General features: G+C 42.2%; 1 protein-coding gene across 1 annotated transcript in view; it reads left to right on the top strand.

Moving 5' to 3' along the window:
- XIAP (X-linked inhibitor of apoptosis) overlaps window positions 1–18,839 on the top strand; it is a 48,692-nt gene that overhangs the window by 19,390 nt on the left and 10,463 nt on the right. Inside the window, 5 exon segments of the mRNA XM_033201204.1 lie at window positions 5,335–6,174; window positions 6,177–6,242; window positions 8,329–8,428; window positions 11,661–11,739; window positions 13,153–13,195. Of these exon segments, the coding sequence (XP_033057095.1) occupies window positions 5,367–6,174; window positions 6,177–6,242; window positions 8,329–8,428; window positions 11,661–11,739; window positions 13,153–13,195 (1,096 nt within the window). The 5' untranslated portion in view covers window positions 5,335–5,366.

The raw sequence follows: 18,839 nt of genomic DNA, 5'->3' as shown, positions 1-18,839 counted from the left end.
TTTGCTTCCATAGTGCTATTTTCCCAACTACTGTTACCTTAAGATTCCTGATTGCCCAGCCCCTTTACCAAAAGCTTTCTTTGACATTTTTCTCTTTCCGTGCCTTCCTGCCTTTCCACGTACCCAGTACAAAGTCTGAAGATGCTTTCACAGAGAAGCCTTAAATTATCCCAGCATACTTTATTGCACCCACACCTTTTCACTTCAAAAACCTTTTTGTCACCCTTGTCCAATATTTTCTTCTGTATTCTCAATTCTTCTGCTCCGTATATACTTGTTTTCTGTGGTATCATTTTCCTCTCCTCCATTTCACTTAGATCCTATTTTTACCCTATCTTACCCTTTTTGTTTGGTGCCTTCCTCCAAAGCCAAGATTTCTGTCGTTCATCAGTCATCCTTCCACCTTTCACTCTTAAACTCTCTGGTAATTCTGTTTTTTCCTCCTTCTCAAAAAGCTCACACTCTGCTAATGTGTATATATTGTTCACTTGAGTGCTTCTAAATAAATATTTACTTTTCAAAAGAGTGAAATCTGAACTATTGGCATGGAAACAACCTCTGGGAAGACAAGATCTCCACTCAAAAGCTTCAAATTGAGATTCTCCTGCTCATGTTGAATGATGGTTTTACCTAATATTTTCTGAAATAGGGTGACTACTTGAACTACACAAAGTTGTGAAATGAGAATATCTTTGATTTTATACTTTGTTTTTTCTTTTTTTGAGATGAAGTCTTACTCTGTCACCTAGGCTGGAGTGCAGTGGCACAATCTCGGCTCATTGCAACCTCTGCCTCCCAGGTTCAGGTGATTCTTGTCCCTTGGCCTCCCGAGTAGCTGGGATTACAGGCGTATGCCACCACGCCTGGCTAATTTTTGCATTTTTTGGTAGAGATGGGGTTTCACCATGTTGGCCAGGCTGGTCTTGAACTCCTGACCTCAAGTGATCCACGCACCTCAGCCTCCCAAAGTGTTGAGATTACAGGCATGAGCCACTATGCCTGACCACTTAACATCCATTTTGATTGACTTGAAATAAAATTTAACACCCCAGGGAAGGCAGTTCTCATGTGTTTTGAATTATACTGAGCATTAATTATTCAGGATAATTATAGACTTGGAAATGTTTAATCCAGTCTCCTAGTCCATGCTGAAGCTCCTTTAAGTGATAGGAGGAACTCATAATCTACAAGGCAACCCAATCCATTTGTTGCTGCTATCAATTGTTATAAAGCTCATCCTTGGGTTAAAATCTACTGCTTATAGTTGTATTTAATGACCTTAATTCTGCCCTCAAGCTATACAAAATGTGGATCTCTTTTCTACATGATAACCTTTTAGATATCAGTCTATCCTCTCTACCCTTCCCCTCACAATTTTTCCACCCTTTGCGATAAATATCCTTTGCTATTCTATTTCTCATATGATATCATTTTTATCATCCCAATTGCTCCCTGAGGACATTAACTTTGTTGCGCTTATTTTTTTTTTTTGTCTTTTTTTTTTTTTTTTCCTTTTTGTGGAGAACGGGGTCTTGCTGTATTACCCAGGCAGGTCTCGAACTCCTCAAGCTATCCTCCCGCCTCTGCCTCCCTGAGAGCTGGGATTACAGGCGTGAGCCACCGCGCCCAGCCTTAAACTTTGTTAATGTCCCTTCCAAAATGTATTTGGAACTGGAAATAATATCCCTTGGTAGCTGAATTGGATCTGGATGTTGCACATCTGGACACTAATGCAGCCTGAAGTTGCTGTAAGTTTTTTAGTCAACTTGTAATGTTGGCTCATGATGAATTTGTAATTAATTAAAATTCCAAGGTTTTAATCTGGAGGATTGCCTTTATGTGATTTTTTCTTAAGTCTCCATTTTCTTTTAGTTATGCAACAGATTTTTTTTTTTTTTTTTTTGAGACGCTCGTTCTGTCACCAGGCTGGAGTGCAGTGGCACGATCTCAGCTCACTGCAACCTCCACCTCCTGGGTTCAAGCAATTCTCCTGCCTCAGCCTCCCGAGTAGCTGCGATTACAGGAGTCCGCCGCCATGCCTGGCTAATTTTCTTTGTTTGTTTCTTTTTTTTAAGTAGAGATAGGGTATCTCCATGTTGGTCAGGCTGGTCTCGAACTTTTGACCTCAGGTGACCCACCCTCCTTGGCCCCCCAAGTGCGGGATTACAGGCGTGAGCCATTGCACCCGGCCTTTTTGTTTTGTTTTGTTTTTCTTTTTTTGAGATGGAGCCTCACTCTGTTGCCCAGGATGGAGTGCAGTGACATGATCTTGGCTCACTGCAACCTCCGCTGCCCGGGTTCAAGGGTTCTGTCTCAGCTTCCCGAGTAGCTGGGATTACAGGTACTGCCACCACGCCTGGCTAATTTTTGTATTTTTAGTAGAGATAGGGGTTTCACCATGTTGGCCAGGCTGGTCTTAAACTCCTGACCTCAAGTTATCCGGCTGCCTTGGCCTCCCAAAGTGCTGAGATTATAGGCATGAGTCACCGCACCCGGCTTATGCACCAAATATTTTTAAAAAACCAGATGTAAGACTTTACACTTACCCCTATTAAATGTTATCTCATTAGCCTATCAGGTAGCTTTGGTTTTTTACTTTTATGTTTTTTTTTTTTTTGAGACAAGAGTTTCGCTCTTGTTGCCCAGGCTGGAGTGCAATGGTGCGATCTCTGCTCACTGCAACCTCCGCCTCCTGGGTTCAAGTGATTCTCCTGCCTCAGCCTCCCAAGTAGCTGGGATTACAGGCATGTGCCACCACGCCTGGCTAATTTTGTGTTTTTAGTAGAGACAGGGTTTCACCATGTTGGTCTAGCTGGTCTCGAACTCCCGACCTCAGGTGATTTGCCCACCTTGGCTTCCCAAAGTGCTGGGATTACAGGCGTGAGCCACCATGACCAGCTGGTTTTTTTCTTAAGACTAGTCAAGTGCAGAGTGAGAAGAGGGAAAAGAGTAGAACAAGGGGTTTGATCAGCCTTGGTTTCTTTGAATCTTGATTTTTGTCATTCAGTTTATTATGCTGATTCAACAAAGGGCCTTGAAGCTAATGTTGGAATGTTTTCAGACATCTAGGAGATGATAATTCATCAAAAGTCATGGAGACTATTCCAAAAGTTTTATGCAGATATAACTCAGCTGTTGAGGTATGAGTTAATACCACTATAAGTTGACATGGCCAGAAAAGACTGAAGTCCATTGCCAGCTTGCTTTATGTTGAACATTACTCCAAAAGAGATTAAATTCTAAGACATATTGTGTCAACATAAAGGCAAAAGAGCTGGCTAATTCTTCTCAAGAAATCAATGGCTCGACCTGTTGGCTCATGCCTATAATCCCAGCATTTTGGGAGGCCGAGGTGGGGGATCACCTGAGGTCGGGAGTTAAAGACCAACCTGACCAACCTGGAGAAACCCCGTCTCTGCTAAAAAATACAAAATTAGCTGGGCATGGTGGTGCATGTCTGTAATCCCAGCTACTTGAGAGGTTGAGGCAGGAGAATCGCTTGAACCCAGGAGGCAGAGGTTTCAGTGAGCCAAGATCACGCCATTGCACTCCAGCCGGGGCAACAAGAGCAAAACTCCATCTCAAAAAAAAAAAAAAAAAATCAATTAATGCACATATAATATAGAGACAGAGTCCTTGTTACCGTTATTTTGCCTTTGACAAGTTTATATTGAGCACGTTATCAGGCAATGCGGGAGATTCTGGAGAACCAGGTTTGCCTCATAGCTAGGTTACCATATGCTCTAGTTTGCCTGGGGCAACCCCGATTTATGCCTGTTGTCCCAGTGTGATTATTGCTAGTGTGATTTTTCACTTTGAGAAGTGTCCAGGTTTGGAAGATAAATTGTCTTGCTATCCTTCTCATAACCTAATGGGTTCCCTTTAGTATTTAATCTGGGTTAAAATTACACAGCTGTGATTTGGCAGCTCTAATAAGACTGCAACAATACTTATCTTCCATTTGAACAGATTGTTACTTGACCAAGGGGAAGTTTTTTTTTTTTTTTTGAGACGGAGTCTCGCGCTGCCGCCCAGAATGGAGTGCAGTGTTGCGATCTCGGCTCACTGCAAGCTCGGCCTCCCGGGTTCACGCCATTCTCCTGCCTCAGCCTCCCCAGCAGCTGGGACTACAGGCGCCCACAACCACGCCCGGCTAATTTTTTGTATTTTTAGGTGAGACGGGGTTTCACCCTGTTAGCCAGGATGGTCTCAATCTCCTGACCTTGTGATCCGCCCGCCTCGGCCTCCCAAAGTGCTGGGATTACAGGCGTGAGCCACTGCGCCTGGCTACCAAGGGCAGTTAATAGCAAAAGTAACTGCAGGGTACATGTATGTCATGGGCAAAAAAAAAAAAAGCAATTAAGGTTTGCAGGTATTTAGAGTTTCTCCTGAACCACTCTCTAGAGGGCAGTGTTACGTATATATCTGTAATTATCCAGTTACAACAAAAAAGGGGATCTGGTTCATGCATGAAAATCAGAAATATTTCATACTCTTAAAGAACACATTGGGGCCGGGCGCGGTGGCTCAAGCCTGTAATCCCAGCACTGTGGGAGGCCGAGACGGGCGAATCACGAGGTCAGGAGATCGAGACCATCCTGGCTAACACGGTGAAACCCCGTCTCTACTAAAAAATACAAAAAACTAGCCGGGCGAGGTGGCGGGCGCCTATAGTCCCAGCTACTCGGGAGGCTGAGGCAGGAGAATGGCGGGAACCCGGGAGGCGGAGCTTGCAGTGAGCTGAGATCCGGCCACTGCACTCCAGCCCGGGCGACAGAGCAAGACTCCGTCTCAAAAAAAAAAAAAAAAAAAAAAAAAAACATTGGAACCAATATTATGATTGAAACATATTTTGCTAAGCAAAGAAATATTAAAAATTAATTCATTAACATTCTGAACATTTTTTAATTTGTAAAAACTGAACTTTGATGCCTTGAATATATAATGATTCATTATAACAATTATGCACAGACTTTAATAATCTGCATATTTTATGCTTCTTTCATGTTTTTCCTAATTAATGATTTGACATGGTTAATAATTATAATATATTCTGCATCACAGTTTACATATTTATGTAAAATAAGCATTTAAAAATTATTAGTTTTATTCTGCCTGCTTAAATATTACTTAGAAAGAGAAAACAAAAATGCTAGATTTTACTTTATGACTTGAATGATGTAATGTTAAACCCTAGTATTTAGAATTAGAATGTTTCTTAGCAGTTGTGTAGTTATTTTTATGTCATAAGTGATAATTTGTTAGCTCCTATAACAAAAGTCTATTGCTTGTGTTTCACGTTTTGGATTTCCTAATATAATGTTCTCTTTTTAGAAAAGGTGGACAAGTCCTATTTTCAAGAGAAGATGACTTTTAACAGTTTTGAAGGATCTAAAACTTGTGTACCTGCAGACATCAATAAGGAAGAAGAATTTGTAGAAGAGTTTAATAGATTAAAAACTTTTGCAGATTTTCCAAGTAGTAGTCCTGTTTCAGCATCAACACTGGCACGAGCAGGGTTTCTTTATACTGGTGAAGGAGATACTGTGCGGTGCTTTAGTTGTCATGCAGCTGTAGATAGATGGCAATATGGAGACTCAGCAGTTGGAAGACACAGGAAAGTATCCCCAAATTGCAGATTTATCAATGGCTTTTATTTTGAAAATAGTGCCACACAGTCTACAAATTCTGGTATCCAGAATGGTCAGTACAAAGTCGAAAACTATCTGGGAAGCAGAAATCATTTTGCCTTAGACAGGCCATCTGAGACACATGCAGACTATCTTTTGAGAACTGGGCAGGTTGTAGATATATCAGACACCATATACCCAAGGAACCCTGCCATGTATAGTGAAGAAGCTAGATTAAAGTCCTTTCAGAACTGGCCAGACTATGCTCACCTAACCCCAAGAGAGTTAGCAAGTGCTGGACTCTACTACACAGGTATTGGTGACCAAGTGCAGTGCTTTTGTTGTGGTGGAAAACTGAAAAATTGGGAACCTTGTGATCGTGCCTGGTCAGAACACAGGCGACACTTTCCTAATTGCTTCTTTGTTTTGGGCCGGAATCTTAATATTCGAAGTGAATCTGATGCTGTGAGTTCTGATAGGAATTACCCAAATTCAACAAATCTTCCAAGAAATCCATCCATGGCAGATTATGAAGCACGGATCATTACTTTGGGACATGGATATACTCAGTTAACAAGGAGCAGCTTGCAAGAGCTGGATTTTATGCTTTAGGTAAACTTTATTATAAAACCAATAAATAGCTTCCCAACTTTTCCAGGGCTCATAAAAAGTAAATAGATGCCCTTAGCCCCCTGAACTGGTAAATATTTAGGTATAACTTGGCACGATTTTATATATATATATATCCATATTATTCTGTGAACTCTTATGTTGAACCTGTAATGTAACTACTGAATTTATGTGAAAAAGACTACCATATTACGAGTCATGCTTCTCTTCGTGTAATTGTTTTTAGGAAGTAGATAACTTGCAAAAGATGGTAGCATCCCCAATAGCAAAATGGGTCTAATAGTAATATTAACCATCATTTATTGAGCACTTACTGTAAGTAAATACATATACCTCATGTATTTTCTCTAAACTTCACATAACTTTTTTTTTGTTTTTTTTTGAGACGGAGTTTCGCTCTTGTTGTCAAGGCTGGAGTGCAATGGCGAGATTTAGGCTCGCTGCAACCTCTGCCTCCTGGGTTCAAGCGATTCTCCTGCCTCAGCCTCCTGAGTGACTGGGATTACAGGCATGTGCTACCACGCCCAACTAATTTTGTATTTTTAGTAGAGACAGGGTTTCTCCCTGTTGGTCAAGCTGGTCTCAAACTCCTGACCTCAGGTGATCCACCTGCCTTGGCCTCCCAAAGTGCTGGGATTACAGGTGCATGCGCCACGCCTGGCTAATTTTTGTACTTTTAGTAGAGACGGGGTTTCACCATGGCCAGGCTGGTCTTGAACTCCTGACCTTGTGATCCACCCACCTTGGCCTCCCAAAGTGCTGGGATTACAGGCATGAACCACTGCGCTCGGCCATATGAGTGCTTTCAAATGGACTGTGGTAGACCTGTCAGGAAGGGCCATTGGAGTGATTGCTTCTAAAGATATTTTTTTAAATTATACCATTATATATTTGACCCATTTATGTTAAGATTGAATAATGCCTATAAAATATTGGTTATTTCAAAAGATTTTATTTATGTACCATCGTATAGTAATCTTGAAGGTTTGTTTAGTGTCAATGTTGCTATAAACTTAGAGAAACTTGTCTCATAATTTCATTATGTAGAACTTTAATGTTACTAATACTTGGAACATAACTTTAGTTTTAAAGTTTCATAGTTTGAAACAGTAAGTACAATATTGGTGGCCCAAATAACATACTAAAAAGACAGTATGGCTGGGCTCGGTGGCTCACGTCTGTAATCCCAGCACTTTGGGAGGCTGAGGTGGGTGGATCACCTGAGGTCAGGAGTTCAAGACCAGCCTGGCCAACATGGCGAAACCCCGTCTCTACTAAAAATACAAAAATTACCTGGACGTGGTGGCACATGCCTGTAATCCCAGCTACTCGGGAGGCTGAGGCAGGAGAATCACTTGAACCCAGGAGGCAGAGGTTGCAGTGAGCTGAGATCAAGCCATTGCACTCCCGCCTGGGCAACAAGAGTAAAACTCCATCTCAGAAAAAAAAAATAGTAGTAATAATAAAATAAATAAATAAATAAATGAAAATAAAGTATGCCAGGCGCAGTGGCTCACGCCTGTAATCCCAGCACTTTGGGAGGCCGAGGCGGGAGGATCACTTGAGGTCAGGAGTTCAAGATCAGGCTGGCCAACATGGTGAAACCCCATCTCTACCAAAGATATAAAAAATTAGCTGGGTATGGTGGCGCATGCCTGTAATCCCAGCTACTTGAGAGGCTGAGGCAGGAGAATTGCTTGAACTTGGGAGGAAAAGGTTGCAGTGAGCCAAGACTGAGCCATTGCACTCCAGTCTGAGGAACAGAGGAAGACTCAGTCTCAAAAAAAATAAATAAATAATAACAATTTTAGTTTTTAACATAAAACTTGGGCAGTTTTATTTTTGTCTTCTGTAAAAAATACCTCAGATTGAATCAGTGAATTTAGTGTGTATTTCTTCCTCAAAGGATAAAGATCATATCTGTTACTTAGATGTGAATTTGAATGTCTTGTTTTAAGCTGCAAGATTTTCATGTTTTTCAGATGTGCTTAATTTTTAGGTGTTAAATGAATATTTTTGTGTAAGCTTCTAATTGCACAAATACATATATTCCTGTGTGTTTTCGTAGGTGAAGGTGATAAAGTAAAGTGCTTTCACTGTGGAGGAGGGCTAACTGATTGGAAGCCCAGTGAAGACCCTTGGGAGCAACATGCTAAATGGTATCCAGGGTAAGATATTTAATTGTTCATTGTACAGGCAAGTTGGATAGCATGCAGTGGGAGACTTGAATTACTTTTTACCTCAACTATTTTTGCCTTCACTATGGCTTGAAATTCATGCTAGGTTTATAAAAATGAGGAAGGTTTATAAGCCTTCTCTGATGACCAAAACATTCGCTATTTATGTGTCATATCTATGACATTCAGAATATCCCATTTCTTTTTTTTTTTTTTTTTTTTTTTTAAACACAGAGTTTCACTCTCTTGCCTAGGCTGGAGTGCAGTGGTGCAATCTTGGCTCACTGCAAGCTCCGCCTCCCAGGTTCAAGCGATTTTTGTGCCTCAGCCTCCTGAGTAGCTGGAATTAGAGGCACCCACCACTGCCACCATGCCTGGCTAATTTTTTTTTTTTTTTTTTTTTTTGATATGGAGTCTCACTCTGTTGCCAGGCTGGAGTTGCAGTGGTGCGATCTTGGCTCACTGCACCCTCTGCCTCCCGGGTTCAAGGGATTCTCCTGCCTCAGCCTCCCGAGTAGCTGGGACTACAGGTAAGTGCCACCATGCCCAGCTAATTTTTTGTATTTTTAGTAGAGACAGGGCTTCACCATGTTGGCCAGGATGGTCTTGATCTCCTGACCTTGTGATCTGCCCACCTTGGCCTCCCAAAGTGCTGGGATTCTGGCTAATTTTTGTATTTTTTTAGTAAAGACAGGGTATCACCATGTTGGCCAGACTGGTCTTGAACTCCTGACCTCAGATGATTGGCCTACCTTGGCCTCCCAAAGTGCTGGGATTACAGATGTGAGCCACTGTGCCTGGCCTCTAGATTATCCCATTTCTTTTTCTTTTTTTTTTTTTTGAAACAAGAGTTTTGCTCTTGTCGTCCAGGCTGGAGTGCAGTAGTGCTATCTCAGCTCACTGCAATCTCTGCCTCCTGGGTTCAAGTGATTCTCCTGCCTCAGCCTCCCAAGTAGCTGGGATTACAGGTGCCCGCCACCACGCCCAGCTAATTTTTTGTATTTTTAGTAGAGACGGGGTTTCATCATGTTGGTCAGGCTGGTTTTGAACTTCCAACCTCAGGTTATCCACCCGCCTCAGCCTCTCAAAGTGCTGGGATTACGAGCATGAGCCACCGTGCTTGGCCTCTAGATTATCCAATTGTTAAATACAAATTAGAAAATGTGTGCTTTTTTATTGTTGGAAGTAGGCTCTTTTAGATCAGCATGAGAGCCCATATTGCCAAGGAGATTCCTTAAGAAGTCATCATACCCCTAGGAAATATTAGTGTATCTCATTATCTCTATAACATACAATTGTTCACATTTTAAGATCTCTGATTGGGGTGTGGTGGCTCGTGCCTGTAATCCCAGCACTTTGGGAGGATGAGGTGGGTGGATTGCTGGAGGCCAAGAGTTTGAGACCAGCCTGGGCAACATAGTGAGACCCTGTCTCTACAAAAAATACAAAAAACAATTAGCCAGTCATGGTGGCACACACTTGTAGTTCCAGTTACTCATGAGACTGAGGTAAGAGGATCACTTGAGCTGGGGAGGCAGAGGTTGTAGTGAGCTGACGCCACTGCACTCCAGCCTGGGCAACAGAGTGAGACCCTGTCTCAAAAAAAAAAAAAAAAAAAAACGAAAACAAACAAAAAAACAGCCGGCATGGTGGCTTACGCCTGTAATCCCAGCACTTTGGGAGGCCAAGGTGGGTGGATCACCTGAGGTTGGGAATTTGAGACCAGCCTGAACAACATGGAGAAACCCTGCCTCTACTAAAAATACAAAATTAGCCGAGCGTGGTAGCGCATGCCTGTAATCCCAGGTATTCGGGAGGCAGAGGTTGCAGTGAGCCGAGATCGTGTCATTGCACTCCAGCCTGGGCAACAAGAGTGAAGCTCCATCTCAAAAAAATAAAAATAAAAACCCAAACTTCAGAGCGATCATTTGAAAAGAAATCTTAGCGTTAAACAGCTTTATTTTTTTTTTTTTTTTTTTTGAGACGGAGTCTTGCTCTGTCGTCCGGTCTGGAGTGCAGTGGCCGGATCTCAGCTCACTGCAAGCTCCGCCTCCCGGGTTCACGCCATTCTCCTGCCTCAGCCTCCCGAGTAGCTGGGACCACAGGCGCCCGCCACCTCGCCCGGCTAGTTTTTTGTATTTTTAGTAGAGACGGGGTTTCACCGTGTTAGCCAGGATGGTCTCGATCTCCTGACCTCGTGATCCACCTGTCTCGGCCTCCCAAAGTGCTGGGATTACAGGCTTGAGCCACCACGCCCGGCCTAAACAGCTTTAAAAAGAAATATTGAAAAGCCTAAAGATATTCCTTTTAAATGGGCAATTGGTTAATTCTTTTTTTTTTTTTTTTTTTTGAGACGGAGTCTCGCTCTGCCCCCAGGCTGGAGTGCAGTGGTGTGATCTCGGCTCACTGCAAGCTCTGCCTCCCGGGTTCCCGCCATTCTCCTGCCTCAGCCTCCTGTAGCTGGACTACAGGCGCCCGCCGCTACGCCCGACTAATTTTTTTTGTAGTTTTAGTAGAGATGGAGTTTCACTGGTTAGCCAGGATGGTCTCGATCTCCTGACCTCGTGATCCGCCCACCTCGGACTCCCAAAGTGCTGGGATTACAGGCGTGAGCCACCGCGCCCGGCCCCGGTTAATTCTTTAAATAAAACCTGTTAAGATGGGCATGGTGGCTCATGCCTACAATCCCAGCACTTTGGGAGACTGGGGCAGGCAGATCACTTGAGGTGAGGAGTTTGAGACCAGCCTGGCCAATATGGTGAAACCCTGTCTCTACTGAAAATACAAAAATTAGCTGGGCGTAGTGGTGCATGCCTGTAATCCCAGCTACTCAGGAGGCTAAGGCAGGAGAATCGCTTGAACCCGGGAGGCGGATGTTGCAGTGAGCCAAGATCGTGCCACTGCACTCCAACCTGGGTGACAGAGTGAGACTCTGTCTCAAAAAATAAAAAATAAAAAAAGTCAAGGTGCTAATTTAATAACTTGTTTTAGAAAGTTCTCAAGTTGATGTTTTTTGCTCTACTAACAGCATAGGTAGCATAACAAAGGGAACTTTTTTAACCTTAAAATGACAGTGGAATAGGGAATTGGGTAACATTTTACTCTGTGGCTCCTTAGAAGTACTGAAAAGCAAGTTAATAGAATTAATATGATGGGAGATTATATCTTTGCTTGTACTTCACTAATTTATCAGCTACTAAAGTTTAACCTTTTAATTGTTTAGGTGTAAATATCTGTTAGAACAGAAGGGACAAGAATATATAAACAATATTCATTTAACCCATTCACTTGAGGAGTGTCTGGTAAGTCTCATTATATAATTTATATTTTCAAATTTATATTTCAAATTATATTTTCATTATGTAATTTATATTATATCATTTGTTTATAGTTATTTCTTCATGCAAAATTCTCAGTATAGTATTATAAATCAATATATGTATACATTACATGAAAACACAAATTTTAAGTTAAAAACAAAATAATAAATGTATGATGGGCTTTAAGAGTGAGAGCTAGCCAGGCACAGTGTTTCACACCTGTAATTCCAACATTTTGAGAGGCCAAGGCGAGAGGATCACTTGAGCCCAAGAGTTTGAGATCAGCCTAGAAAACATAGTGAGACCCTGTCTCTACAAAAAATTTTAAAAACCAATTAGCCAGACTTGTGGTACATGCCTGTAGTCCCAGCTACTCGGGAGGCTGAGGCAGGAGGATCGCTTGAGCCCAAAAGGTCAGAGGATTCAGTGAGCCATATTCATTCCACTGTACTCCAGCCTGAGTGAGAAAGGGAAAGTCTCTCTCTTAAAAAAAAAAAAAGAGAGAGAGAGAGAGAGCCTAAAAAGTGTTTCTTATTCTTTACCTGAAGTAAATTTGTGAAAAGAGAATCAGGATGAACTGTTTCTATCACTGTAGGCAAAAATGGGCTTGAAGAACTAAAATACTAAAAGTCCCTTAGCCTTCTGAAATTAGATCTTTGTATAATGTGCTTTGTACTCAAAAGTAGTTTTAAACTTTTGCAGACAATATTTAAATCTTAAAAATATATCTAAATTGATAGGATGGGTGCTGGGTGCAGCGGCTCCCACCTGTAATCCCAGCACTTTGGGAGGCTGAGGCAGATGAATCACCTGAGGTCAGGAGTTCGAGACCAGCTTGGCCAACATGATGAAACCCCATCTCTACTAAAACTACAAAAAATTAGCCAGGCACAATGGCGCGTGCCTGTAATCTCAGCTACTGGGGAGACTGAGGCAGGAGAATTGCTTGAACCTGGGAGGCTGAGGTTACAGTGAGCTGAGATCGTGCCACTGCACTCCAGCCTGGGCAACAAGAGTGACACTCCGTCTCAAAAATAAAAAATAAATAAATAATAAATAAATAAATTGACAGGATGAACTGAGGTGGCCAAGGCATCAGTAATAGGTGGAAAGAACCCTGGACTAAAATGGGAGACTAGAGTTCCCCCAATGACTCTACCCTGAAGTCATTCATTCTCCCTGGGCCTCAGCTTCTTGTTTGTAAAATGAAGGGATTAGATTAGATATCTTATAACTTCTTCTAGCTCCATCAGGCTATGCCTCTTGTGAATATTCATATATTGAATTGAAATAAAGCCAATTTATTTTAAATTTATGATTAATTTAACTTTTCAAATAGAAATGATTGCCTCTACCAAAAATAATTCTAACTTACAATTCCTATTTCTGTTACAGGTAAGAACTACTGAGAAAACACCATCACTAACTAGAAGAATTGGTAAATATGCTTGTTAAATTAACTATCCTTTTAATTTAACTGCCAATTTATCATACTTGTTATTTATGGGGTGGAAAGATAAGCATGTTCTTCCAAGGTCACCATGATATATTTATTTGAGATGACGTTACTATAAATTTGAGAATTTAGGTGGCTGGGCATGGTGGCTCACGCCTGTAATCCCAGCACTTTGGGAGGCCGAGGTAGGCGAATCACAACGTCAGGAGATCAAGACCATCCTGGCTAACATGGTAAAACTCCGTCTCTACTAAAATTTTTTTAAAAAATTAGCTGGATGTAGTGGCGCACACCTGTAGTCCCAGGTACTTGGGAGGCTGAGGCAGGAGAATCGCTTGAATCCGGGAGGTGGAGGTTGCAGTGAGCCAAGATCGTGCCACTGCACTCAAGCCTGGCAGCAGAGCGAGATTCCATCTCAAAAAACAAAAACAAAAGCAAAAAATAATTTAATGAAGTACTTATAAATTGCAGTCAGAGGCTGGGTGCAGTGGCTGACACCTGTAATCCCAGCACTTTGGGAGGCCGAGGAGTTCAAGACCATCCTAGCCAACATGGCGAAACCCTAAAAATACAAAAATTAGCCGGGCGTGATAGTGTGCGCCTGTAGTCCCAGCTACTCGAAAGGCTGAGGCAGGATAATCGCTTGAACCTGGGCGGTGGAGGTTGCAGTCAGCTGAGATCATGCCAGTACACTCTAGCCTGGGCAACAGGGCAAGACTCCATCTCAAAAAGAAAAGAAAAAAAAATCAGTCAGACGTGTCTGTATTAAAAATTTTAGTAGGCCATCAGATAGTTTTTCCAAGTTCAGGAGGAACACTGATAGGCTACCTTATTGCCATTTCTGCTAAAATCACAAGAGAAAGGATGAAGTGTCTTTTTGTACCTAGGGTTCCTTAAGTAAGCCAGAATTATTTCACTTTTCTACTGGTGTGCCATTACCATGATAAGCCCTAACCCACCTGCTTCTTTATCCCATACTGTCATTGTACCTTCCCCAGCTTCTTCACAGAGGTGTAAAATTTGCTTTGTTTACCTCCTGTTACCTCATGGAGAAGTAGAGGCTTTAAAACTCAGAAAGTGGGCAGAGAAAGATATTATGCTAAGCAAGGAAGATAATTGTTATCCCCACTTTTCAGATGAAGAAACAGAGTTGGAGAGGTTAAGTGACTTGCGCACAGTCACATTACAAATCATTAGTGGAACTAGGACAGCAAGCAAGGTCTTCTGAATCCTACATCACACTGCAGATCTCATTTTCAACTTCGGCATCATATTTCAAAAGTAGTAGAAAGTTTAATTTAGAGTATGTCTAGTAATTCCCCACTTCCTAAATTGGTAGCGTCATCTATTCAGTATCTTAAGAATTACAAGAGGCTGAGTGCGGTGGCTCACGCCTGTAATCCCAGCACTTTGGGAGGCTGAGGCAGGTGGATCACCTGAGGTCAGGAGTTCGAGACCAGACTGACCAACATGGCAAAACTCCATCTCTACTAAAAATACAAAGTTAGCCGGGCTTGGTGGTGCATGCCTGTACTTGGGAGGCTGAAGCAGGAGAATCGCTTGAATCCAGGAGGTTGTGGTTGCAGTTAGCCGAGATCGCACCATTGCACTCCAGCCTGGGCAACAAGAGCGAAAACTCCGTCTCAAAAAAAAAAAATAGAATTATAAGGCAAGACAGTAATGTATAGGTATTCATAAGTATTCTTGAGAGGAGAGCTAGTTTAATATTATTTGATATGGGTTTTGTAATGGGCATAAACAATACAACCTAAGAAATCATTTAGTCTAGCCTATATTGTTAAAGTTACTAAGAAACAAAGATACTATAGCACTTTCTTTTTTATTTTTATTTATTTATTTTTTTTGAGACGTAGTCTCACTGTATTGCCTGGACTAGAGTGCAGTGGCTATTCATAGGCATGATCATAGCTCACTGCAGCCTCAAACTCCTGGGCTCAAGTCATCCTCCTGTCTCAGCCTCCTGAGTAGCTAGAACTACAGATGTGTGCCACCACATCCAGCTTCTATAACATTTCTTGGTAATATTCTATGGCATTTAATCATTGTTACGATGCATATTAATCTTTTTATGACTGATGAGACTCTGGTTTAGGGTTAACGTTTTAAAATTGAAATATAATTCACATATAAATTTCATCCTATAAAGTGTACAATTTAGGTTTTTTTTAGTATATTCACAAGGTTGGGCAACCATTGCTACTCTTTTTGTTATATATAAAAAATAAATTCAGCTGGGTGCAGTGGCTCACGCTTGTAATCCCAGCACTTTGGGAGGCCGAGGTGGGCAGATCACTTGAGGTTAGGAGTTCAAGACCAGCCTGGCCAACATGGTGAAACTCCATCTCTACTAAAAATACAAAATTAGCTGAGTATGGTGCTGCACACCTGTAATCCCAGCTACTCAGGAGTCTGAGGCAGGAGAATTGCTTGAACCTGGGAGGCAGAGGGTTGCAGTGAGCCGAGACCACACCATTGCACTCCAGCCTGGGCAAAAAGGAGCAAAACTCTGCCTCAAAAAAAAGAAAAATACAAAAATTACTGGGGCGTGGTGGCACACACCTGTAGTCCCCCTACTCGGGAGGCTGAGGCATAAAAATTGCTTGAACCTGGGAGGCGAGGTTTCTGTGAGCTGAGATCGTGCTACTGCCTCCAGCCTGGGTGATGGACTGAGATTCTATCTCAAAAATAAGTAAAAATAAATAAATAAAACATAAATTCAGCTCCATGACTGCTCCTGCAGAGCAGGGCTCCTCCCTACGCAGTGAGTGGCATTACTACCATTTAATTGTAGAACACTGTCATTACCCCAACAAGAAACTCCATACTCACCCATCAACAGTCATTCTCCATTGCCCACCCTATCCCTAGGCCGAGGCAACCAGTAATCTACTTTCTGTCTCTATGGTTTTGCCTATTCTGGACATTTAATATAAATGGAATATGTGATATGTGTCTTCAAGGTGCATCCATGTTGTAGCATATATGAGTATTTCATTCTTTTTTATTGTAGAAAAAGAGTCCATTATATAAATAATACCACATTTTGTTTATCCATTTCTCAGTTGACATTTGGCTTGTTTCTACTTTTTGACTATTATGAATGATGGTTCTACGAACATTTGTGTATAGAAGTTTTTGTATAGACATGTTGTATACCCAGTTCTCTTGGGTATATATCCAGGGATGGAATTGCTGGGTCATGTGGTTATTCTATATTTAACCTTTTGATAAACTACCAGACAGATTTCCAAAGTGACTGCACCCTTTGACATTCCTACCAGCAGTGTATGAGGATTTCATTTTCTCTGCATTCATTATCTGTCTTATTTATCACAGCCATTCTAGTGGATGTGACATGGTATCTCATTGTGGTTTTGTTTTGCATTTCCCTGATGATTAATGATATTGAACATCTTTTCATGTGCTTATTGGCCATTTGTAATCTTTGTAGAAATTTCTGTTCATCTCCTTTGACTTTGTTTTTTTTTTTTTTTGAGATGGAGTCTTGCTCTGTTGCCTGGGCTGGAGTGCAGTGGTACGATCTCGGCTTACTGCAACCTCTGCCTCCTGGGTTCAAGCGATCCTCCTGCCTCAGCCTCCCTAGTAGCTGGGATTACAGGTGCTCACCACCACACCAGGCTAATTTTTGCATTTTTAGTAGGGACGAGGTTTTGCCATGTTAGCCAGGCTGGTCTTGAACTCCTGACCTCAGGTGATCCACCCACCTTGGCCTCCCAAAGTGCTGGGATTACAGGTGTGAGCCACCGTGCCTGGCCCATTTTTTATTTTATTTTTTCTTTTTTTTTTTTGAGACAGGGTCTTGCTCAGTCACCCAGGCTGGAGTACAGTAGTACAGTCACGCTCACTGTGGCCTCGACTTCCCTGGCTCAAGCAATTCTGCTGCCTCAGTCTTCTACGTAGCTGGGACTATGGGTGTGCGCCACCACACCCAGTTAATTTTTGTATTTTTTATAGAGAGAAGGTTTCGCCATTATTGGCCTGGCTGGTCTCAAACTCCTGGAATTAAACAATCTGCCTCCCTTGGCCTCCCAAAGTGCTGGGATTACAGGTGTGATCCACTGTGCCCAGCCTTGATCATTTTTTATTTGGGTTGTCCTTCTTTTTCTACTGAACAGTCTAGGGGGATGGGTTATCGTTTTGTTATTGAGTTAAAAGAGATCATTATATATTACAGTTCTTTTTTTTGGCCTCTTTTACTTTCTAAATGAAGATATAGTTATTTATATATATAAGTCCCTGTCAGATTTATGATTTGCAAGTATTTTCTCCCATTCTGTGAGTTCCTTTTTTTTTTTTTTCCCAAGATGGAGTCTTGCTCTGTTGCCCAGTCTGGAGTGCAGTGGTGCGATCTCTGTTCACTGCAGCCTCCGCCTCCTGGGCTCAAGCAATTCTGCCTCACCCTCCCAAGTAGCTGGGATTACAGGTGTGCACCACCACGGCTGGCTAATTTTTGTTGTTTTTTTTAGTAGAGATGGGGTTTCACCATGTGGGCCAGGCTGGTCTCAAACTCCTGACCTCATGATCCACCCACCTCAGCCTCCCAAAGTGCTGGAATTACAGGCGTGAGCCACTGCACTGGCCACCTTTTTCACTTTCTTGTTGGCGTTCTTTGAAGCATAAACGTCTTTAATTTTTTTTTTTTTTTTTTTTTTTGAGATGGAGTTTTGCTCTTGTTGTCGGCTAGAGTGCAATGGCACAATCTTGGCTTACCGCAACCTCTGCCTCCTAGGTTCAAGCAATTCTCCTGCCTCAGCCTCCTGAGTAGCTGGGATTACAGGCGTGCACCACCATGCCCGGCTAATTTTGTATTTTTAGTAGAGACAGGATTTCTCCATGTTGAGGCTGATCTCGAACTCCTGACCTCAGGTGATCCACCTGCCTTGGCCTTCCAAAGTGCTGGGATTACAGGCGTGAGCTGCTACGCCCGGCCAAATGTTTTTAATTTTTATGAAATCCAATTTATCTGTTTTTTTGTGTGTGTTGCTCATGCTTTTAATGTCATATTTAAAAAACCATTGCCTAATCCAGGGTCACCAAAGTGTATACCTATGTTTTCTTCTAAGAGTTTTATGGTGTTATATCTTACATTCTGGTCTTTGATCCATTTTGAGTTAATTTTGTATATGGTATGAGGTAGGGGTCCATGTCCTTCCTTTTTGTTTTTAGCAAGTTGAGTTTGAGATACCTGCAGGACATTGAAGTAGGAGGATAATAAAACCTGTATAAATGAGAGTAAGATGGTGTTGGTAGGGGAAGTGTCTGGAAAGACCTTTTTTTTTTTTTCTTTTGAGACGGAGTCTCGCTCTATCACCCAGGCTGGAGTGCAGTGACGCGATCTTGGCTCACTGCAACCTCCGCCTCCCAGGTTCAAGCGATTCTCCTGCATCAGCCTCCCGAGCAGCTGGGACTACAGGCACATGCTACTGCACCCAGCTAATTTTTGTATTTTTAGTAGAGACAGGGTTTTTTTTGCCATGTTGGCCAGGCTGATCTTGAACTCCTGACCTCAGGTGATCCATCCACCTCGGCCTCCCAAGGTGCTGGGATTACAGGCGTGAGCCACTGCGCCTGGCTGGAAAGACCA

The sequence above is a fragment of the Trachypithecus francoisi genome, unplaced genomic scaffold (genome assembly GCF_009764315.1).
Source record: "Trachypithecus francoisi isolate TF-2019V2 unplaced genomic scaffold, Tfra_2.0 Lachesis_group6, whole genome shotgun sequence".
NCBI classification, from domain to species: Eukaryota; Metazoa; Chordata; class Mammalia; order Primates; family Cercopithecidae; genus Trachypithecus; species Trachypithecus francoisi.
The sequence above is the reverse complement of the archived record's forward strand: the minus strand, read 5'-3'. Positions and strand labels throughout refer to the sequence as shown.